Raw genomic sequence first — 24,175 nt, 5'->3', positions numbered from 1 at the left:
AAGAGAAATAATGACATTCTCGATAATATACCAAAAAAAACCCACTATTAGTAATGTAAGATTACCGAAAATGATGTTTTCGGCCAACCAAACGAAAAAAATGTGGATTCTATTCCAATAAAAATCTCACATTCTCCGAACCAAACACACGCATAGTTTTAAAACATCTGGAAAAAAATGTATCCAACAATATGGACGTTAAAAAGACTTTTCATGTTCGACAAGTGGGCCCCAAGATGAAGATGATTTTTTCTGTTTAAAATATGGAAACTCGTTTTATGACCCCACTTTAGATAATAAAATAAAGATTGGTCTGAAAATTTGAACTTCACTTTTCTCATCTCCAATGGCCTCCTCCACTGTTACTCTTATCATTTGAATTTCAAATTTAAATGTCTTTGTTTTCTCTCAATAGTTCAGTGGAAGACATACACTGCATAATTGTTAAAGATTAGTGGTTTGGGAACAGACATGGGAGACTCAGCTTGTCTCATGCAACCATTTTCTTACACTGCAGGCCTTCCCCATGATTCCAAGGAGGTCATAATCATTAAAGATTCTTTCTTTACATTTTGTTAAAAGATTCCAAATTTTAAAAAATGGTTTTTTTTTTCAGGGAAACCATGGTCTTGGACAGTCGATATCATTCGGGAGATTCATGTCGGAATCTCTGTCTTGGGAGAAGTGGTCGGCGTTTTCTCATAACAAATATGTTGAAGAAGCCGAGAGATATGCGAGGCCTGGTTCAGTGGCTCAAAAGAAAGCATTTTTTGAAGCTCATTACAAGACCCTTGCTGCTAGGAAAGCAGCCGCCATGCTCGAACAAGCCAAAAATGCTGCTGAAACTGAGGCCGTTCGCCAAGAAAACAAGCCCTCAAGTGCAGAAAGTGGCTTCGTTTATGAATGTAAAGAGAATAATTCAGAATTTGTGAAGAGTGGGAGCAGAAATATGGGTGTAGGAGCTGATTCAGTTGATGAACCCCAGGTTCTTTTGGAGAATAATATGAAAAATGAAACTTTTGAAAAGAATGGGGTTGTTTTTAAGGGTGAAATTAGAGATTTGGAGGTTAAAGAAACAACCCAAGTGAAGAACAATTGTGTTCAAGTTAACCAGACAAAACTGCCTGAATATGATAAAGAACTGGAGCTCAGTGAAGGGACTCAAATGAAGAAGCCTCTACTTGAGGTAAACAATTCTGTGTCACTCTTTGTTTCGATCTGTTTTCGAACATGGGATCCTCTAAATATACGAAAAACATAGAATACTGTTATGCAGAGTGGCAAAACAAATGAAGATGAACCTGAGGTAACAAGCAAGAAGAAACCTTCATATTCTTCCTCAAAGGTGTCAGCTGGTGAATATAATACAGAATTGGAGCTCAGTGAAGGAACTCAAATGGAGAAACCTCTAATCAAGGTCAAACAAGATTATCCAAATCTCCATTGTTTTGATTTCAATGTTTTCTAACATACTTGTTTCTGACATTTATGTGTACCTACCGAGTACTCAAACCCGAATCTAAATAACATAGTTTTAACATTGTTGCAGCATGGCAAAACAAATCAAGATGAATTTGAGGTAACAAGCAAGAGGAAACCTTCACATTGTTCCTCAAAGGTGTCAGGTAATGCGAGGACATCCAAGGTTCCATCTTCACCTTCGAAATTCAAAGCTCCGCTTCGTCCCAACAATGGAAACAATCTCACTCCAAGGGCCAAGAAGCCTGCAATTGGTATATCTGAAAGAAAGAGATCAACACCAAAACCGAGCCACAAGTCTATTAACTTCACCCCTGCAAAAGAACTCAGTAAATTAACTGGTCCAAGAACTGACTCAAACTGTAAAGCATCTAAAGAATTCCCAACACCTTTAAGGACTCCAAACAAGGTTCCGTTTTTGTCCACAATTTACTATCATGTTCTACTTCCAGTATCCGGTTGATGAACTCGGTTTCATTTATGTATTGCAGGCTTCTGTAAGTGGAAAACTGAAACAATCCTCAGCCACCCCTTGGTCCGAAAACCGAAGGTATAATCCGATTCTTGTTATTGAAACTAGGAAATGTTTGAAACATTAATGTTTAAACCACTATCTCATATGCATGCATTACAGTGCTAGAACACCAGTTGATTCCTCAGCCAGTGTCAGCAAAACAGCACGCGGAAAATGGAGCTTTCTTCCTACAGAGTAATATACTTTTTTCCCTCTTTGATTACTGCAAATTGTTCATAGTGCAAGGGACTTTGAAGTTATAATTTCTTTTTGTTTTTGTTTTCTAGAAGAAGGATTTTGAGTGGTTCCAGAAACAAATCACAGTCACCTGGTATATTTGCATCTTTCAGTTTGAGAACTGAAGAAAGAGCTGCTAGAAGAAAACAGGCAAGTCTCAATATAAACCATCTGCTTTACATTTACTGTGTTGTATATGAAGTTCGTCGATGGATTCATTAAGTTTTACCATTTTCTCCAACCCTTTCCAGAGGCTCGAAGAAAAATTCAATGTTATTCAGGAACAAAAAGTACAGCAGCAAACAACACTCGAGGTTACTTTTTTTTTCTTTATAGGATCAAATGATGAAATCATCAAGTAGAACATATCTGAGGTAAGTAGATACTGTTGCAGGAAAAAGCAGTGACCGAACTCAAGAAACTACGACAAAGCTTCTGCTTCAAGGCAAGACCATTGCCAGATTTTTATAAAGATATAAAACCCAAAGATCAGATTCAAAAGAAACTGGAATCACCTTCCATAGGAAGAAAATCCACTCCCAGCAAACACTCTCTTCCTCATTGGAAGTCTTCGATTAAGAACACTTGCTTCATTCATAAGAAAGACCGAATGTCAGCTCGTTCTCTTGCTTCACAGATTGCGACGACTGCTGATGAGAATGCATCATCAAACATCCAGCATGCATAAGGCTTTACACAACATTGTAAAATTCCGCATGTTAGTTGTATGAATCCCAAAATATTACTCAATTCTAATGCAGGATGCCTAGAATTGGATGAAATGGAGAGGCTGTAAAACAAAATAATCCCTTCCATATCGTAGCCAATTCATATCTGTGTGCAGCATTTCTTTCTGTAATTAGTAGAGTACTATTTAACAACATTTTGTCAAAAACTTCTTGTTCCCTGAAATATGTTTTGGAGCACTTTCGATTTGATAACTTCGGGTTCAAGTAACATGGAGTATATCCAAGACTGCGTGAATATTAAATATTAATAAAGGATTTTCAGAAATTTAAGGGCATTCAGAAACCTGAAACAGGCTATGGAATCTGGGGTATAGTCGGTTCGGTTCGGTTCAGTTTTTTGATAAAAGATTAACTAGATCACACTACATGAACCGAAACATAATGACATAAAAATCGTAATTTTCAGTTTGGTTCTACGGTTTTTAACTATTCACTATTTTTCAAACTCAACATTTAAATCGGATTGAAATCGAACCGCAAAATAAAAAACCTGAATCGAATTGAACGGCGTAGTGCTGTTCGGATTGGTTTCTCGATCTCCTTATTCAGCCCTAAATCTGGGGACTGATTCAAGTGAAAGGGAATTCGTTCATCTGTTAGATCTCATATAAAGAATAGCATACAGAAACTAGCTATAAATGAAAAGAGAAAGTGTTCTAAATACAGAATACAATTGTTGGCATCGTTAACTTTGAACCAATTGCACAAGGAGTCCTCCGGATCAACTGCTTTAAATAAACCACAATTTATAACGAAGTATGGAACTTTAAGCACCAGCAGTCAGCCTTGATGTATTGGATCATTTTAAAATCACTTTTCATCGTACTTTTAAAAGTATTACTAATTTAAATTAAGTTCATACATATACTCAAACTCAATGATTGTATTTGTAATATATATGGACGAACTGAGAGCGGCTAGCAGGGTTGTCGTCACTTCTGAAAAATTTTAAATTTTTATATTTTTTTTGTATTTTTTTATTGAAAATGTGTTTCTCCTCCTAAGTTTTTATAAGTTTCTCCCCTTTAAAATTTTATAATTCGTCTTCTAACATAAAATCATTCGTTTGTTCCTAGTAATATATATGGTTATGAATAATATGAATATGAGTAATTCCTAGATTTTCTTCCAAGTATAATGTGTTTTGTTTAGCTTTTATTGAGAAGTTTGATTGAGTATTAATTGTGTATTATTCCTAGCCCTAGTCTTTGAAAGGAAGATTCATATGTTGGATACTGAGAATTTCAATCATTTTTATTATCAATAAAATAACAAATAAAACACCATTTGTATATGTTACTATGATTAAAAATATATAAAAAGGAATCAAATATGGATGGATAAAGAGACATATAACACCACTGATGAAAGTGCATGATTGAGCTTTGAAATCACTCTTCCATGAGCATAAAATCTTTGGCTTAAAATGATGAATATATGTCTCTCCTATGCAGGACCAATACCTATGCACTTTTATATTATTTGCTCGATGCTTCTATTTAGGGATCACAATTTAATTCGATAAGAGAAATTTCTTTTTATTTTGGGTTTAAGTTCATATTGGATTGAGTTCAAATTTAGGTTAAAAATCTTCGACTCGACCTGATTATAGATAATGGTATAATTTTCTCCAATAAATTTAGGAATAATTTTTATAATATTAATCTCTCTGTAATTTTTTTTTTCCCAATTAGGTCTATTTTACCAAATAAAAATATGTTAGATAAGTTAGTTAGGTTGAGTCGGATGCTAGTGTTTACCCCAAAATTCAAATCAAATCAAGTTCAAATAGAGGAAACATGCTTCTTGAATAAGGTTGAGTTCAGATGGAAGAGATATACTTCTCAAGTCAAATCGAATCAAATCAAGTTGAATTCAATTAACTCTAATTATCCCTTTAATTTAGCACCACAAAACAATTAAATTAATATCTGAGACACAAAAAAGGAACCCCTATCTCTTCTCTTCCCACATGGGTTGAGAGTTTGAAACCCATATAAAATAATTAACCACCCATACATAAAGAGTAAACCTTTAGGGTGTGTTTGGTTGGGGAATATGAGATTCCCATGGGAATGGAATTCACATTCTTCCGTTTGGTTTGCCGGGAATGTCATTCCCGGTAATCTTACATTACCAATAGTGGATTTGTTTGGGCATATTATCGGGAATGTCATTACCTCCCTTTCCTTAGGTATTATTGGATTACCGACGTTTTGGACTAAAATGCCCTTAAAATTTTTTTCCTTTTCAAAAATATCTTTATTCTGTCATTGAATAATAAAACTTCTACGAATGTTAAATTACAAATTTATTCTTAAACTATTTTAGATTTACAAAAAAAATCTATAATTAAAATTTTATATGAAGTTAAGGGGTTAAAATAAAATTTTATCCTTCTATTAAACCTTTTTATATTTTCAATTTTGTAAAAAAAAAGTATATAAATTGTACGAATTTAAATTTTAAAAGAAAATATATATAAATATTTTCCAACTTGTTAAAAAAACAAATATATAATAAAGACAATTTGGTCAAATATACATTCCAATAATCTTTTATTCCTTTAACCAAACACGGTAATCTTACATTCCTACTAAACCAACCAAACACAAAATACAACATTCCCATTAATCTTATTCTCTGATAATCTTTTATTCTCACTGGTAATCTTACATTCCATGAACTAAACACACCCGTTGGGAAATGTGAGATTCACATGGGAATGGAATCCGCATTCCCCCGTTTGGTTGGTCGGGAATGTCATTCCTGGTAATCTTACATTACCAATAGTGAATTTTTTTGGGTATATTACCGGGAATGTCATTACCTCCCTTGCCTTAGGTATTGTTGGATTACCGGTGTTTTGGACTAAAATGTCCTTAAAAAATGTTCTTTCAAATTTATCATTATCCTGTCATTGAATAGTAAAAATTCTACGAAGGTTAAATTACAAATTTATCCTTAAACTCTTTTAAATTTACAAAAAAATCTATAATTAAAATTTTATATGAAGTTCAGGTTTTAAAATAAAATTTTACCCTTTCATTAAACCTTTTTATATTTTCAATCTTGTAAAAAAATTATATAAATTATATAAATTTAAATCTTTTAAAGAAAATATATAAATATTTTCCAACTTGTTAAAAAACAAATTTATAAAAAGGACAATTTGGTCTATACATTCCAATAATCTTTTATTCATTTAACCAAACACGGTAATCTTACATTTCTGCTAAACCAACCAAACACAAAATACAATATTCTCAGTAACCCTATTCCCTAATAATCTTTCATTCCCGCTGATAATCTTACATTCTGTGAACCAAACACACTCTTAAAACATCCGAAAAGACACGACCCACCTAACGAAACTTAACCGTAAATAAACTAAGCCTAAAAACAGCTCAATTTCTTCTTTTTCTTTGCATATGTTCCATCATCTTTTATATTATGGTTGACAATTTTGGATCGGATTAACCTTCCTCTCCTTTTAATTTTTTCTCATCATCTTTTGGGAATATGATAGGATGAAAAAAAATGATTCAATGCTAATACTTTTTCTTTTCTTTTAAGTGCAGTTTGGATTAAAAGAATATCTCATCATAAGTTGTTTAAGTTTTAATTATTTGATTTATACAATCACTTTTAAAGTATGGTATTAAATATTTATTTAAAGCTAATATCAAACTTCTATTTATATTAGTTTTAAGTCGATATTGAATAATTTCAGTATTGTTGTACTAACCAAAGCTTCCAAACATGTCATTTTACTTAAGTCTCAAACTAGCTCACGTCCACTGAACATAAACTCCTAGTCAATTACAACACATAAACTGTTTGTGGAATATGTCTATCGGATAGAGCAAAATCGCAACTGATAATTTGAGAAAATAAAAATGAAGATAAATAATATACAAATTTTACGTGGAAAACCCTTAAATAATATAGGGTAAAAACCACGGGCAACGGTAGAAGAATTTCACTATAAGAAAATAGGAATTACAACTTCTCTCGATCTAACAAGGAGAAAACAATAACAATTCTCTCTTGATAAAAAGGAGAAAACAACTCTCAAGAAAACTCCCTAAATTATCTAGTATTGGGAGAAAGCTAGAATGATTTGGGATGATTTTGAAGCTAAATGGGTAGTTGAAGCTTAATGACTAATCTTGTAAATACCCTAAAGTACAATGACTAAAATTGAAATTTTATCATTGCCAAAAAATCAACAAAATCAAGCCAACTTTTGACTTCACCATTGTGCAACTTTCGGTGGAATTAATTTAATCCCAACTTTCCACCGAAAGTTTGTTTTAATTTTCAACAATCTCTCGCTTGAAGATTTGAGTGAAACAATCATATCTTCACACCATTCTTTCTACCTTGTACCTTCATGTTGCTTATGTTTCTGTCAGTCCACAAGAGGATCGAAACCAAGTAAATTTATCAACATTGATCGACTTCGTCATGAAATCTGCTATGTTGTCTTTGGTATGGATCTTCTGCATATCTATCGTCCCTTCGTCCACCTTTTCACTAATGAAATGGTATTGAACTCGCATGTGCTTTGTCCTTGAATGAAATGTTGGATTCCTTGCTAGATGCAAGGCGCTTTGACTGTCACAAAACAAAGAGACATACTCTTGATTGTGCCCAAGCTCCTCCAATAGCATCTTCAACCAAATTGCTTCTTTACTGGCTTGTATAGCTGCTACATATTCTGCATATATTGTGGATGTAGCCACAACTGACTGTAATTTTGAAACCCATCTTACAGCTCCACCAGCAACTTTGAACACATATCCTGTAGTAGATTTGCTTTTATCCAAATCCCCTCCATAGTCAGAATCTACATGTCCATTGATTAGTAAGATTGATCCTCCGTAACATAATGCAATATTTGAGGTCCCTTTGATGTATCTCAGGATCATATTTATTGTATTCCAATGCTCTTTGCCTAGATTCGTCAGGTATCGACTAACCACTCTCACTGCTTGTGCAATGTCTGGTCTTTTGCATATCATAGTGAACATTAAACTTCTCACTGCTGATACATGCGGCACTTGAGATATCTCCATCATCTCTTGTTCACTGCTAGGACTCATACTGGAGGATAATTTGAAGTTAATAGGAAGAGGGGTAGAAATTGGCTTACAATTTTGCATGTTGAATCGTGACAAGATCTTCTTCAAGTAATTCTTTTGTGAAAGCCAAATCTTCCTATTACTTCTGTCTCGGTGAATTTGCATTCCTAGAATCTTGTTTGTTGATCCCAAGTCCTTCATTTCAAATTCTCTAGCCAGTTGTGCCTTCAATTATTCAATATGATCTTTGTTGAGTCCTGCAACCAACATGTCATCCATAAAAAACAACAATATAACAAAATTGTTATCACCAGACCTCTTGAAATAAGCACAAGGGTCTGCATTAAGTCTGTTGTATCCAAGGCACATAATGAATGAATCAAATCTCTTATACCAATACCTTGGAGCCTGCTTTAGACCGTACAGATATTTGTTCAACCTGCAAACCAAGTTCTTTTCTTTTTCTTAAAAACCTTCAGGCTGGAGCATGTAAATCCCTTCTTTAATATTTCTATGAAGAAAAGCTGTTTTAACATCTAGCTGCTCTAAATGTAAGTTCAATGTAGAACACATTGCCAAAACTACTCGAACTGTTGTTAGTCGAACCACATGAGAAAATATTTCATTAAAATCAATACATTCTTTTTGAGCATATCCTTTTACCACTAGTCTTGCACGATACCTCTCTACTTGATTGTCACCATTTTGCTTGATTTTGAAGACCCATTTGTTACCAATTGGCTTCCTTCCTTATGGTAGCGGCATTATTATTTTTATGAAGGGCTTCAATTTCTTCTTGCATTGCCATCATCCACAGTAAAGCATCTGAGCTGTTTATTGCCTCTTGAAATGTTGATGGCTCACCGTCCCCTGCTAAAAGGCAGTATGCAATATTTCCTTCTATAACATAATCTGAGTGTCAATTGGGACGTATTCTCATACGATCTGATTGACGAGTTGTTGGAGTTTCAGAACTCTCTGGTTCTTGTTCATCATGTGCTGGTTCTACTTCAGAAGAATCTTCTTGTTCAAACTCTTTTTCCACATATATCTGTGTAGTTTCTTACTTTTAAGCGCTATCATCTTCTTCTTTTCTTTGTAGTTTATCTTCTACAAAGAAAACATCCATGCTAATGATCACTTTGCGGGCAGTGGGATCCCACAAGCGATACCCCTTTACTCCATTAACATACCCCAAGAATTTGCATTTCCTGGATTTTTTATCCAACTTTGAAATTTCTTGGGAGTTTTACATCATGTACACTATACTTCCAAATACATGGAGGTTTGAATAATCAACTGGTTTACCAGTCCACATCTCCATTGGTGTCCTCAGCTCTATTGTAGTTAATGGAGCTCGATTCACCAAATAACATGCAGTATTGACTGCTTCTGCCCAAAATGATTTTTCTAGGCTTGCAACTATCAACATTGCTCTTGTTCTTTCTAACAAGGTTATGTTCATCTGCTCTGCCACTCCATTTTGTTGAGGAGTGTTTGTCACTGTGAATTGTCTTTTGATGCCTTATTTCTTGCAAAAGTCATCAAATTCTTCACTTGTGTATTCTTCTCCATTATCAGTTCTGAAACACTTGATCTTACTTCCAGAATCAAGTTCCACCCGCACTTTGAAGTTTTTAAAAGTGAAAAACACATCTGACTTCTTCTTAATAGGGTACACCCAACATTTTTTGGAGTAGTCATCAATAAATGAGACAAAATATTTTACTCCGCCTAGGGATGTAACTGGTGCTTGCCATATGTCAGAGTGAACCAATTCTAGAACACTTTTTCCTCTAGAATTTGATGTGTTTAATTTCAACCGGTGCTGCTTACTTGTTATGCAATGCTCACACAAAGTAAGTAATACCTTTGTTAAGCCTGGAAGTAGCTTTTGCTCCACAAGGACTTTCATTCCTTGTTCTGATATGTGTTCAAGTTTCTGATGCCATAGCATTACAGAATAGGAACTACATGAGGCAACATAGGCTTTTGCTTCTTGCAAAGTCTCTCCCTTCAGCATGTACAAGTTTGTAACTATCTTTTCGCCTTTCATCACTACAAGCGCTCCACGGAACACCTTTATGATTCCTTTCCATGTTTCAATCTTTTTTGCATTATTATCCAACAATCCATAGGATAATAAATTTTCTTCAGGCCTTTCACGTGTCGCACATCTCGAACAACTTTAATTGTTCTACCATTCATCTTCAACTTGATGGTTTTCACGCCAACGATCTCTAAGGTATAATCATTGGAACTATACACAGATCCTCCTGAGACAGGTTCATAATGATGGAACCATTCTCTTCTTGAAGTCATGTGATGTGTTGCTCATGAATCAATGAGCCATATATCTGTAAATCTCTTTCTACCTTCCACGGTGGTTGACGCTTCACAACATAGAGCATCTTCATCATCTGAAGTGTTTGCGGTATTGCCTTGTGGATTGGAGTTTTTATTTAAACTCCAACAATCCTTCTTCAAGTGACCCTTCTTTCCACAGTTATAGCACTTTAAATTCTTCTTGCTCCTCGACTTTGATATACCATGTTTGTGACTGCTGCTTTGGTCACGTTCTGTTGATCTCTCTCTCATCGTTGTCAATACTTCTGCTTGTTGCATATTTACTTGTTCTTGCGCCAATTTTCTTCTTGTAGAACAACAGCTGTAACGTTATCGAATACTAGACTGGTGACATTACTGTTTGTCAAGTTGATGATAAGTTGATCATACGAATCATGTAGACTTTGAAGTAGAAGTTCAACCCGTTCTTGTTCTCCTATTGTACATCTTAAGGATGTAAGCTGAGAAAATAAAGTGTTCAGTGTGTTTAAGTGCTCCGTCGCTGAAGTAGATTATGGCATACAAAGAGTATACAATTTTCTCTTAAAGAAAATTTTATTGTGTAGCGATGTGGCCTCGTACAGTTTGGTGAGATGATCTCATATCTCCTTAGTTGTCTTCTTCTCCTCGATGCTTGACAATACTTTATCTGCTAATGCTAGATGAAAGTTTGTCATAGCATTCCCGTCCATTTCGATCTATTTGTTGTCATCTGTTAAATCTACCGGTCTTTCACTGATAGTTGCTAGATAACCGTTTTTCCTCATGATGGCCTTCATCTTCAATTTTCACAATGAGAAATTTCTCCCATTGAATTTTTCAATATCAAATTTCGTTGTCATAGTTTCTTTTACTGATAGCTCCCACTATTTCACTATCGTGAATAGTTATCTAGAACCTTCAAAGAATGGGTAATACCTTCTTACTTTCTTATGTTGGAGGATCCACCTTTTGGTGGCAACCACAAAAATAATAAGTAGATATTACACACTCAAATCTGGCTTTGATACCAATTGTTGCGGAATACGGCTATCGGATAGAGCAAAATCGCAACTGATAATTTAAGAAAATAAAAAATAAGATAAAGAATACACAAATTTTACGTGGAAAATCCCTAAATAATATAGGGTAAAAACCACGGGCAACGATAGAAGAATTTCACTATGAGAAAATATGAATTACAACTTCTCTCGATCTAACAAGGAGAAAACAATAACAATTCTCTCTTGATAAAAATGAGAAAACAACTCTCAAGAAAACTCTCTAAATTCTCTAATATTGGGATAAAGCTAGAATGATTTGGGATGATTTTGAAGCTAAATGGGTTAGGGTATTTATAGTTGAAGCTTAAGGACTAATCTTGTAAATACCCTAAAGTACAATGACTAAAATTGAGATTTTACTATTGCAAAAAACTCAACAAAACCAAGCCAACTTTTGACTTCACCATTGTGCAACTTTCGGTGGAATTAATTTAATCTCAACTTTCCACCGAAAGTTTGTTTTAATTTTCAACATAAACAAGATCGTAGACTAGCTTCATAGATAAAATCTATGATAAATTCACATAATTTATCAAAGAGAAATTCAAACTCTTACCAGATTTGCAACGATTGTTGATATACGAATAATCATACAATTGACAACACACTAAAACTCATTGTAAATACCCTGTAACACATTCCAAAAAGGGGTTGGAACCCTGTCCATTCTCGCAACCTTTTATCTCTTCTTCATTTTTTTTACCGACCAACAGTCATTTTCTCTCATCTAAACTAAAAAAAAAATTACTCGAAACTTATAAGATAATTTATTTTTATCAAATATCATTCAGATTAAAATTTAATACGTCTCCATCTATATTTTTATCGATATTAACTTATACAGTTACATATCCAAATAGACACCCATAAAAATAATGATCCTAAAATGCATAAAATGAATGAGCAAAATATATTTGGCAGCCGACCTATGTTTTAGGCGTTTGGCCCGCCAATCAAGCAAGCGTGTTCCATAGGCACCCACCACCCCATGTGCTACCTTCATTCATCCCATTTCTCTTCTCTGGAGTATCATATAACCCCCTACTCCTACCATCTCTATACCTTCTTAAACTCTTTCTTAAACACAAATCCATCTCAGCCGTTAAAACCAACGACAAGAAATATGATGAAGTTTAAGTCTAAAAAGTTGTGCAGAGGCAGCTTCAAGTTTGGCATTCGAGGAAATAACGTCAAAGGTGGTGATCAAAAGGGTGTTGCGAACTGCAGCAACAACAACAGTGAAATCAAATGGGAACTTAGGCCCGGTGGGATGCTCGTTCAAAGGAGAGACACCGGTTCGAGTGCCGGCGGAGAAGGGACCATCGTCGTTAGAGTCTCGACCGTCTCTCAATGGCAGAATACCTCCATCGAACCAACTTCCACTTTCGGTAAGCTTTTTAATACACAGTTTAAATCGAATTAGTGATTGTAGATGGTATTGATTTGGTATAATTATCAGGGGAGTTGAAGATGATATTGTCATTGGTGACAAGTATGGAGCCAAGAGAGCAGAGGGTGTTATTCAAAGGGAAAGAAAGGGAAGACGGTGAATACTTGCACATGGTTGGTGTGGGAGACAAAGACAAAGTGGTTTTACTTTTACTACAAGATCCAGCCATTCAAGAGATGAAGAAGCTTCGTAGATTGACATCAACAATCCCTACTGCTTATCGCACCATTAGTGTATGATATTATTATAAACTACATTATTAATGCTGACTTGTATGCACTCACCACACACCAAAAGTGTTAAAATATGGTGAAGTGTTATTATATATTTCAGTTTGATTAGGTTAGGGACTTGGTTGTATCCAAACTACATAGTTTAATTTCAATGCCCATGCATGTCCACCTCATTTTCAGGTTATTTAATGTGTTTATAAAGTGTAACAGTTTTTAAGTCACAAGTTTTAAGTATTGTAACAGTTTTTCTTTTTATTTTAAAGTGAATTTAGTATTATAATAGGGTTGGTAGAGGTTGCTTCCTAAATTTTTTAAATTTTTTTTATATGTTTTAGACGTTTTCTTTATATTTTTTTTATTAAAAATATGTTATAGTCCCCTAAAATTTTATAAGTTTGTCTCCCCTTAAATTTTTATAAGTTTGTCTCCTAACGTAAAATCATGCATTCGTCCCTGATTATAACACACATATATATACCAAAATCAAACATTTTAAAAACTCAATAAAATAGAATACATCAAGCGGTCTCAATGGTTAAAATAAGTGTTATTCTTCTTTAAAGTCTTGAATTTGAGCATTTGTGTCTTTGCAGGATTTATGTGCGTATTCAATAATTAAAAAATTAATAATAATCATCATGGAATTACAATATGTATACATAATTAATAACAAACGAACATAATTTATACAAGAGAAAATATTAAAATGTAAAACTTTAAAAGGAATAAATAAGAGCGGCAATTGATGGCTTATATGCAGTTGAATCAAATGCTTAAGCAGAAAGTTAGGTCCGTCGTAGAGTCAAAATCATTGCCAATACCATTAATAACAGCAAAACGGAAAAAATATTTGATTCCTAGGCCCAAACACATATATATGGTCCCATTGAAAGGTATTACATTTTTTATGTCTTAAATTAGGTAATATTTGTTTTTATCACCTCTCTTAAGTGATTGATTCAGGTAGGGTGAGAAAAACTTGATTTGATTCGACTCGAAAAATTGATTATTTTTTAATCTTAAATTATTCTAGTAGAATTATTCGAGTCAACTCGAATTATCAATTCGATTTTTGAGTTCTAGTCGAATTGAAATTTTGAAATTTCGAGTTATTCGAAAAATCAAAATGTTGACTAAATATTTTGACAGTTTTACAATTTAGTCATTGATTTCATTATTTATTTTAAATCTTTTTTTTACCAAATTTAAACGACATGCTCCTAAACCATCGTAGAATATATATGTTCTTTTAATTTCTATTTTTTGATAACAAATTTTCTATTTTTCAATTTAGTCTCTCAATTTTTTCATAATTTTCTTTTTTTCTTCTCTTCTTCCTTTATTTTAAGTATGTTTTTACCAAATTTGAACCATATGCTCCTAAATTATCGTAGAATACTATGTACTTTCAAAGTATCTTTCCAATAACAAATTTTTTATTTTTCAATTTATTCCCTCAATTTTTCATAATTTCCTTTTTTTTTCTTCAATTCATCCTTTATTTTAAGTCTATTTTTATCAAATTTGAACCACATGTTCCTAAACTATAGTTGAATACATATGTACTTTCAGTTTCTCTTTTTGATACTTTTTTCTATTTTTTCAGTTTAATCCCTCAATTTTTCATAATTTCTTTTTTTTTCAATTCATCATTTATTTTAAGTTCGTTTTTATCAAATTTGAACCACATACTCCTAAACCACCGTATAATACATATGTACTTTCAATTTCTCTTTTTGATAATAAATTTTCTATTTTTCAATTTAGTCCCTCAGTTTTTCATAATTTCCTTATTTCTTCGCTTCATCCTTTATTTTAGGTCTTTTTTTTTACCAAATTTGAACCATACTCATATTCCACATTAGAATACCTATTTACTTTCAATTTCTCTTTTTGATAACATTGTTCCTATTTTTTTAAGTTTAATCCCTCAATTTTTCATAATTTCCTTTTTTCCCCTTTAATTCATCCTTTATTTTAAGTCTGTTTTTATCAAATTTGAACCACATACTATTAAACCACCATAGAATATATATGTACTTTCAATTTCGCTTTTTGATAAATTTTTTTTCTATTTTTCAATTTAGTCCCTCAATTTTTCATAATTTTCTTATTTCTTCACTTCATCTTTTATTTTAGGTCTGTTTTTTACCAAATTTGAACCACATACTCATATATCACATTAGAATACCTATGTAACTTCAATTCTTATTTTTTTACTAAAACATTAATCTCTTTTTATTTTTTCCCTTACCTTTGCATTTTACTCAATTTGATTTTTTGACTATAATTGTTTGCAAATTCTTTCTTCTCATAGATTATTTGACTCTTTTTAACTATCATCAATATTTTACCATCAAAATACTTCCTTTAAAATATAATATTATGAATATATATCATAATTTTAGATTGTATTTGATATATAAATAACATTTTAAAGTGAAAAAATATAAAATACCCAAATCTTATATGGTTAGAGAAAGTAAAAAAAAATTGGAACAAATCATTGTCATGATACTATAAATAATTATAATAAAATGAAGGGTAAACTACATCTGAGACCACTTAACTATAACCCCTTTCCATTTTGACCACCATTTTTGAATTTTTGTCAATCGGGTCACCCAACTATTTAAATGCATTCAATCAAGTCACTAGTCATTAACAGTTAACGAAAGTGATGATGTGGCATTTAGTAGAATTGGTATAATTACATATTTAGTCATTGTTACTTATATATTCTATCAATTTGGTCCTAATTTTAATAAATTAAAATAAATTTAATCTTCTAATCAGATCATGCCACATGTGACTAGTGCCAAATATCATGACACAGGGTATATAAAGTAGCCTTCTAACCATTGAACCAAATAGATTAATTAGTTCAAGATAGATTACATATGGTATATATTTTGTATATCCGTCTAAACTTATATTTTATTCTAAATTATTAAATCTATTTTATTCTTGTCTTAACTTAAAATTATGTTCAATTTTTATTTTTAAATTATATTTTAACATATATTTTTAAGTTAAAGTATATATTGTATTCTTATTTTTAAATATATTTTATGTTAAAATATATTTTTAAGTTAAAAGATATATTTTATTCTTATTTTTAATATATATTTTTGTTAAAATAAGGATAAATTATATTTACTAATTTAAGGAAAGACTATAATATATTTAATAATTTAATTTAATAATATAATATATGTAATAAGTTAAAATAAAATAAAATATATTTTTAAAAGTTAAGATAAAAAATAAAATATAATTTTAAGTTGTGATAAGATTAAAATATATTTTAGATTAAGACAAGAATGAAATAGATTTAATAATTTAGAATAAAATTTAAGTTTAGACGTATATATAAAATATATAGAGAAAATAACCTCAGTGATCAAAAAAGCCTTATAATATACGATTTTAACCAACTTTTTTTGGATTTGCCAAAATGACCAACTAAATCGCAATGCGATCGATAATTCGCAACGCAATCTCTGGTATCGCAAATCAGTTTCCAGATTCGCAACGCGATTCTGACTATCGCATTGCGATTTCCCAAATTCGCGTTGCGATTTTCCTAATTCGCAATGCAAATACGTAAATCGCAACGCGAATTTGGAAAATCGCAATGCGAATACGTAAATCGCAATGCGAATATGTAAATCGCAATGCGAATCTGACTATCGCAATGTGATTTACATAGCGCCATTCGTATCCAACGCGTATTTTTTTTTCAAATTCCAAACACGAATATATTAATATATCGAAACACTGAACCGTCCACAGTATATCCCGTAATCGCAACTCATAACCTAAAACCCTAAATCACAACTTAGTCTCATCTCCATCTCTCACTCTCTAAGGCGACATCCGTCCCCATCTCCGACGAAATCAGTCCCCATCGCCGACGATATCAGTCTCCATCTCCGGCGAAATCATTCACGGTCAGAAATGGAAAATCAACCAAATCAACCACCGAGGATTAGTTTTTTTTAATTATTTTTATTTTGAAATTTTTGCATTATTATTAGGTTTTTCATATTGAAATTGATGATAAGTTTACTGGTGTTTTTAATAATAGATTAACCATTTCACTTAGATTGCTTATTATATTCATTCGATTGCTGCCAATACTGCTAAACTGTTTAGTCTTTAACCCTGTGAAGTTAGTATTTGTCTTTGTTTTGTCTTTTGGTTGAAGTAATGCAATCCATTCAAGTTTCTTTCAATTTTAGTATTTAAAACCGAGAATGACTATCGCAATGCGATTCTGTCGTTGCTATTTTCATTTCGCGTTGCGATTCTTGCATTGCGATAGTCAAATTCGCGTTGCGATAGTCATTTTCGTGTTGCGATTTTCATTGTCGTGTTGCGATTTAAAGTTTCAGAAACTATTCTTCTTCTGCAAATTGAAACTTGAATGAATTGCATTACTTCAACCAAAAAACAAATACTAAATTCACAGTGTTACAAATTTAAGTTTGAAGAATAAACTATTACTCTTTATGTTTATTGTTCATATCTTCACAGTGTAGTTTTTGGTATATCTAAATTGGTATGTTTATTTTTTTGCAGAACTTTTATTCGGCTCAATTGACCTTAAGAAATAAAGTAAGCATGGCCAAAACAATTGTGTCGAAGCTTTCACCTGTACAAAGAAAAATATTTAATGATACTTGCTTCGAGCTATGGCTGAAAGTACAACATCCGGGTGGAGATGCTATGTTGACCCATCTGTTTCTTCAAACCATGACTAGCGATCTGCTAGAGACTATACAACGTCGTGATGAAGAGATATGGTTTGATTTTCCACCGGCGTATACGTGTTTTGGGCGGGAGGAGTTTTGCTTAATCACCGGTCTACGCTTCGGACACGATGATGCAGATCGGTACACTAGACATATTACCCGCCTATCATGGTTTTCCCGGGTTTTTCCTGAGCTATCAACGGAGAAGTCGAATTTACACGTGGAAGACTTGACGAGATTATTGAATAAGAAAGATGGTTTTACTCGGATGGATGACGTCGATGTTGTCCGAGTATGCCTTCTAATACTTTTGCAAGCCGGCTTTTTAGGCAGAGAGGTCCGACAACCTATTCCTAATGATCTAATTAAATTGGTAGAGGACCTAAATGCATGTCACCTGTTTCCGTGGGGTTCGTATCTATGGAGAGCTACATGGAATAAGTTGTCGTCTGCCTTTAATGATTGGAAACGTTTGCGTGGCGATGGTTCCAAATACACTTTGTCAGGCTTTATTTGGGCCTTTAAGGTAATAATTTTTATATAATGTTTCCAAAATTATAATTAATTCTTTAACAATTACTAATGTTTGTTATTATATTGTTTGTAGATTTGGATATTTGAGGCCTTTCCCGCCATGCAGACATATGCATTAAAAACTTCTAATGATATTCCTAGGGATATTTCCTGGAAGAGGAAACGGTCTTTGCAGCAATGGGAAGATTTACTACCGTATACTACAATAAATAATGTAAGTTAACACAAATACTACCATATGTTTATAAACAAGTTATTACTAATATACGTTTAACTTTGTTTGAGCTTTTATATTGTTAGGAGGCCAATACTCCATTACAGAGGCTGACACCCACGGAAGCTGAGCTTGCCACTGATTGGTGGCAAGCTAGTAAGCTTTTTTTTTGATGGCACGGATGATGAGCAGCCACCACTTCGAGAGTCATCACCTCACCCAGAGCTATCACCTGATCGACCCGAATATACACCTCCACAACGAGAGTCATCACCTATTCTGTCACATCATCGAGCCTCTTCTCCACCATCACCTCATGATAGGCGACCGGAAAAGATGCCACGACGTTTATCTCCCTGTTCTCTACCTCCACCTCCACGGGATGAGTTAGGGGAGTTACGTAATGAGGTAAATGCCTTACGTGAGGAGGTCGGTACTTTACGCGATGACAATGGTGCATGGCGTGTTGAGGTGTCTACTTTACGTGGTGAGGTAGCAGCTCTACGTGAGATTGTAGCATCGTTGCAGAACGAGGTTCATACTCTACGCAACGAGGTAAGTTTAATATTTTTCATATTTAACTTGATGATAAATTTATTCGTAATTTCACTTAGATTGCTTAGAAAATTCATTCGGTTGCTGCCAATACTGTTTAACTATTTATTCTTTAACCCTGTGAAGTTAGTATTTGTTTTTGGTTGTCTTTTGGTTGAATTAATGCAATCCATTCAAGTTTCAATTTGCAGAAGAAGAATAGTTTACTATCGCAATGCGAAAATGACTATCGCAACGCGAAAATGACTATCGCAACGCGAAAATGACTATCGCAACGCGAAAATGATTATCGCAATGCGAATTTGACTATCGAAACGAAAGAATTCTCTCGTTGCGATAGTCAAATTCGCATTGCAATAGTCATTTTCGCATTGCAATAGTCATTTTCACGTTGCGATTTTGTTGTTGCGATTTTCATTTCGCATTGCGATAGTCATTTTCACGTTGCGATAGTCATTCGTTGCGATTTTAAGTTTCAGATTCTATTTTTTTCTGCAAATTGAAACTTGAATGAATTGCATTACTTCAACTAAAAGACAAATACTAACTTCACAGTGTTGAAAATATAAGTTTCAAGAATAAACTACTACTCTTTATGTTGTCATTGAACCTGCACTAAACCTATATGTTGTCCTTTTAAATGTTTATATAAGTGCTTACTTCTGGAATGTTATCTGATGCATTTTGTGAACAATGATATAATAATGACTTGGGTGAATACCAAGCAAGTTTGAAATATATTTGTCTTTGTTTTCACTGTTTAATATCATGTCTGTTTATTTACTAATTTATGTATTAATTTATTTTTAGCGGCCCGCTAAGGTGGATGCTCTACGTCGGGTTTTTCTTGAAAGACGGAGTTCACGTATCAGACGGCGTGTACGTGCCATTACGTCTCCGTTCACCCCAATAATGCGAAGAATCCGTAAGAAAAAGCCCGACTCACATGTCATCGTTCAAGAGGACTCCCCTATCGTTCAAGAGGCCCTATCATCCCTCAAGAGTCCCCTCCCACCGTTCAAGAGGCCACTGTCATCGTTGAAGAGGTCCCTCCCAACATTCTAGAGCCCGATTCATACGGCGTAATATATCGAATTATTGAGAAGCCCCCTCACGTGCCGGACATGATGGATGACTGTTGGCTTTCGTATAAGTTACCGGCCAGTACCATTCCGGCAGATGAAGTGGAGAGGAAACAACTACCGGAAACAATTCTGGATAATACCCTTTGGGCTAAGACCGCAGTTGATTTTTATCTACATGAGCGGAGCCAAGGGTGTTACGCTGATATATACAAACTCAACGATGATATGCATTTGTTGATTGAACGGTCTTGGTGGAGTGTATTATTAGGGGTTGAAGACAACTGCTATTTCGATGGGGGGTAAATCTTATATTTCTTCTTATATTTCAGTTTAATTAATTTTTTTTAAAATTTATGTAATTCACTAATATATGCCTTTTTTTGTAAAACAGCATATTGATGCATGGGTGACACGTCTTCTAATTGTAAGGAAATTGAAGAAAAATATAATAAAAACGCGATATACAATTATGCCGACGTCTTTTCACGTAGTTCACTTGAAGAATCAACGACAGGAATCATATGTGTTGGCTAATGGACAAGCTAAACGTTATCCTGCATGGTGGGAGGTCGATAAGGTTAGTATATTTGTTTAAATATTTTAAAGGTGTTCATAAATAAGTGCGCAATTTGAATTATTACATTTCGATGCAGGTGTTTATCTCTGTTTTGGACCGTACTCATTGGCTTCTCGTCGACCTTCAGCTCCCATCCCTAAAGACAATAGTATATGACAGCATGATAAATTACATATCATTTTCTGATTTGAGAGATATTATTAAGGGATGGAGCTCTCATTTGGCTAAATTCTTGGATGCAATTAATTATTGGACTAAGTCTGGAAATAAGAAGCCAAAGAAGTTCAATGTTACAGTTATCAGAGACGAGACCGCGCCAAAACAAATGAAGGAAGCCAGAGGGGATTGTGGTCCTCTCGTATGCATGTGCTTGGAGCGTTTGACGACATGAAGTACACATTTTCTACCTCCCACCGATAGAGATAGAGGTGCAGTAGGCTTGTGGTTTCGATATTTTATGGCTAGAGCGATATATGCGATACACTGCCTACCTGCATCCGCGTTATGAAAGTGTCCATAAACAATTTGTAAGTCAAATTCAAGTGTTGTTAAACATATATACTCTTTTTGGTTTGAAAATGTTTGGTTAAGTAGCTAGAATTCAATAATTTGTTGTTTGTAGGTTTTAGATGTGTAGAAAGTGTTGTTGATTCAATGTTTGGTTTTTGCAGGTTAATCCTGAAGTGAGCTGCGTGAAATGGATGTATGGGTGCAAAAGTTGATTCAATAATTGATGAGGAAATAATTCATTATTATTTTTTGATTGTTTAATTGATTTGTAAAAGATGATTTGTAAATGTTAATTTGTTTAATTGATGTGTACATAATTATTATTTGTGCTTGTTTAATTGATTGAAATGTAATAGTTGATTTGTTGATTTCAATCTGCATTATGTTGAATGCAAAACAGACTATCGCAGCGCGGAAATGACTATCGCAAATTTCGCGTTGCGATTTTCATTTTCGCATTGCGATTCACTCGTTGCGATTTTTATTTCGCATTGCGATTCTCTCGTTGCGATAGTCATTTCCGTGTTGCAATAGTCATATTCGCGTTGCGATAGTCAAATGAATGTCTAATAAGTGATAACAACTGAACATATCATAGCAATGTTCAAACTCAAGTTACTAATACATGCCTAACTGAAAATGTTAAAAGTTCACACATAATATACACATAATACAACGTTTGCATTTAAAAATCACCTAAGTTAACAGTCCCAAAAGGTGAAGCCGGTTGTGATTGAGATTTTGATGAAGATCCATATTTTGGTAGAGGAAAAGATGATTATGATGGCACTGGTGATCCACATGTCAACCTTGTATGACCATTTTCCTTGCACCGACTACATGTCGATCTCTTCTTCTCTTCACCCTTAGACGGTATACGATCGTGACTTTTTGGTCGGCCAGGTAGCCTTCTGTCCATGGCTGGTGGCAAAACTGTTTGTAAGTCATCTGGTATGTCCCACTCAGAAGGATGTGGAATAGGGTAGACAATCTCGCCATAAGTCTGTCGATATACTTTTGTAGTGTAGCAATCCATAGCGTATGCACTTGAATCATCTTGGTTTAGATGAAGAGAAATTTTTATAACATGGCCACACGGATAACTAGATGTTTGCCATTTCATACAACTACACGTCTTTACATTTAGATCGACAAGTCCATTTAAGTTATTATCCAGTACTTCAAACAAAGTGTTTGAACATGGTTCAACTCTCCATGAAGTTGACTTCACAACACGTTTCGTTATCTTTTTTTCAGTCCATGGTGTAACACGATGTTCCAATGTTCCTGTAAATTTAAATAAATAATACTTAGTAAAATATATGATAAGTTATGAATTTAAAGAAATAATACCTGCATGGTTTCTTTTCTTGTAGTACCACTGTTGAATACAGGCTCGAAAAAACTCCATTAACATAGTAATGGGTAATTTCCGGGAATGACGACTTAGAGCGTTGATTGATTCTGCACTATTAGACGTCATGAAACTATATCTTGCTCCAAGTTGATGTACTCTTGACCATCTTTCAAACCCGACATCTTCTAGTGTTTGAGCACACTGAGGCAAAACACATATTCGCATTGCGATTTACGTATTAGCATTGCGATTTACGTAATCGCATTGCGATTTACGTAATCGCATTGCGAATTTGGGAAATCTCAATGCGATAGTCAGAATCGCGTTGCGAATATGGAAACTGATTTGCGATACCGGAGATCGCGTTGCGAATTATCGATCGCATTGCAATTTAGTTGGTCATTTTGGCAAATCCAAAAAATGTTGGTTAAAATCGTATATTATAAGGCATTTTTGGTCACTGAGGTTATTTTCTCAAATATATATCATACGTAATCTATCTTGAACTAGTTAATCTGCTTGGTTCAATGGTTGGAAAGCTACTATATAACCCCAAGGCCCAGGTTTGATTCATTCATTCCCCCATTTCAATAATTTCAATTTTCAATCAAAGAGTAACTTATGTCATCATTTGATTGATAAAATATAAATCTATTAAATTAAAATAAATTAAATTCTCTAATCAGTTGACGACACATGTCATGATATTTGACACTAAAGTCACGTGGCACGATCTAATTCATAGATTAAATTTATTTTAATTTTATTAAAATTAAGATCAAATTGATAGAATATATAATTAACAATGAACAAATATAAATTATACTAATTTTATTAATTGTCACATTAATACTTCTATTAACGGTTAATGACTAGTTGTTTAATTGAATGCATTTAAATAGTTAGGTGACCCGATTGATAAAAATTCAAAAATAATGATAAAGTAAAAATAGGTTATCATGAAATTAATATAAAAATTTAAAAACTCGGTTTGAATTAAAAAAAATTAAAGTTAAATTCGAGTTATAAAATACAATTATTCTAAAATAAAAAAATATTCATGATAGATGTTGATTGGTGAAATGGGCAGAGGTGTGTAGACGAAGCTAAGGTGGGACGTTGGAAGGAGGTATGGGTGATGGGATTTGGATTTTGGTTTGGGCAGCAAATGATGCTTAACCTAAATCTGAGGCCTACTAACCATTAGTCATGGTTCGACTTGATCATCAAGAGACCTATAGGGTGCAATGCAATAATATCAAGTAACGTGTCACATCACTTTTTTATTATTGGGAGTAATACTTTCAACCTAATATTTATATGATAATATTAATGCTTGTTTCATTGCTTTTAAAATTTTACTGATGAAAATATAAATCTACTCATTTACACCGACCATCTTATATACTCACCCAATTTTTTTGAGTTAACTACATTATATGTTTTTA

The 24,175-nt window shown here is 33.5% G+C and overlaps 2 protein-coding genes across 4 annotated transcripts; both read left to right on the top strand.

Moving 5' to 3' along the window:
* Positions 1–326: 326 nt before the first annotated feature.
* Positions 327–3,156, top strand: LOC120210170 (protein WVD2-like 7). 3 transcript variants are annotated; one of them, XM_039208961.1, is made up of 9 exons: positions 327–540; positions 617–1,186; positions 1,262–1,417; positions 1,550–1,888; positions 1,971–2,029; positions 2,114–2,188; positions 2,284–2,380; positions 2,482–2,544; positions 2,625–3,156. In XM_039208961.1, exons 1-9 carry the CDS (start codon positions 472–474, stop codon positions 2,916–2,918), a joined length of 1,722 nt encoding a protein of 573 aa, XP_039064892.1. In that variant the 5' UTR covers positions 327–471; the 3' UTR covers positions 2,919–3,156. The 3 variants fall into 3 exon arrangements, with proteins under 3 accessions (XP_039064892.1, XP_039064893.1, XP_039064891.1); XM_039208962.1 differs by having other exon boundaries at positions 328–540; positions 1,277–1,417; positions 2,281–2,380; XM_039208960.1 differs by having other exon boundaries at positions 328–540; positions 2,281–2,380.
* Positions 3,157–12,501: 9,345 nt separating this feature from the next.
* On the top strand, positions 12,502–13,316 carry LOC120210149 (BAG family molecular chaperone regulator 2-like). Its single transcript, XM_039208943.1, has 2 exons — positions 12,502–12,843; positions 12,915–13,316. Exons 1-2 carry the CDS (start codon positions 12,579–12,581, stop codon positions 13,142–13,144), a joined length of 495 nt encoding a protein of 164 aa, XP_039064874.1. The 5' UTR covers positions 12,502–12,578; the 3' UTR covers positions 13,145–13,316.
* The last annotated feature ends 10,859 nt before the right edge of the window (positions 13,317–24,175 follow it).

Source organism: Hibiscus syriacus, unplaced genomic scaffold (assembly GCF_006381635.1).
Source record: "Hibiscus syriacus cultivar Baekdansim isolate YM2019G1 unplaced genomic scaffold, ASM638163v2 tig00109916_pilon, whole genome shotgun sequence".
NCBI lineage: Eukaryota > Viridiplantae > Streptophyta > Magnoliopsida > Malvales > Malvaceae > Hibiscus > Hibiscus syriacus.
The sequence above is the reverse complement of the archived record's forward strand: the minus strand, read 5'-3'. Positions and strand labels throughout refer to the sequence as shown.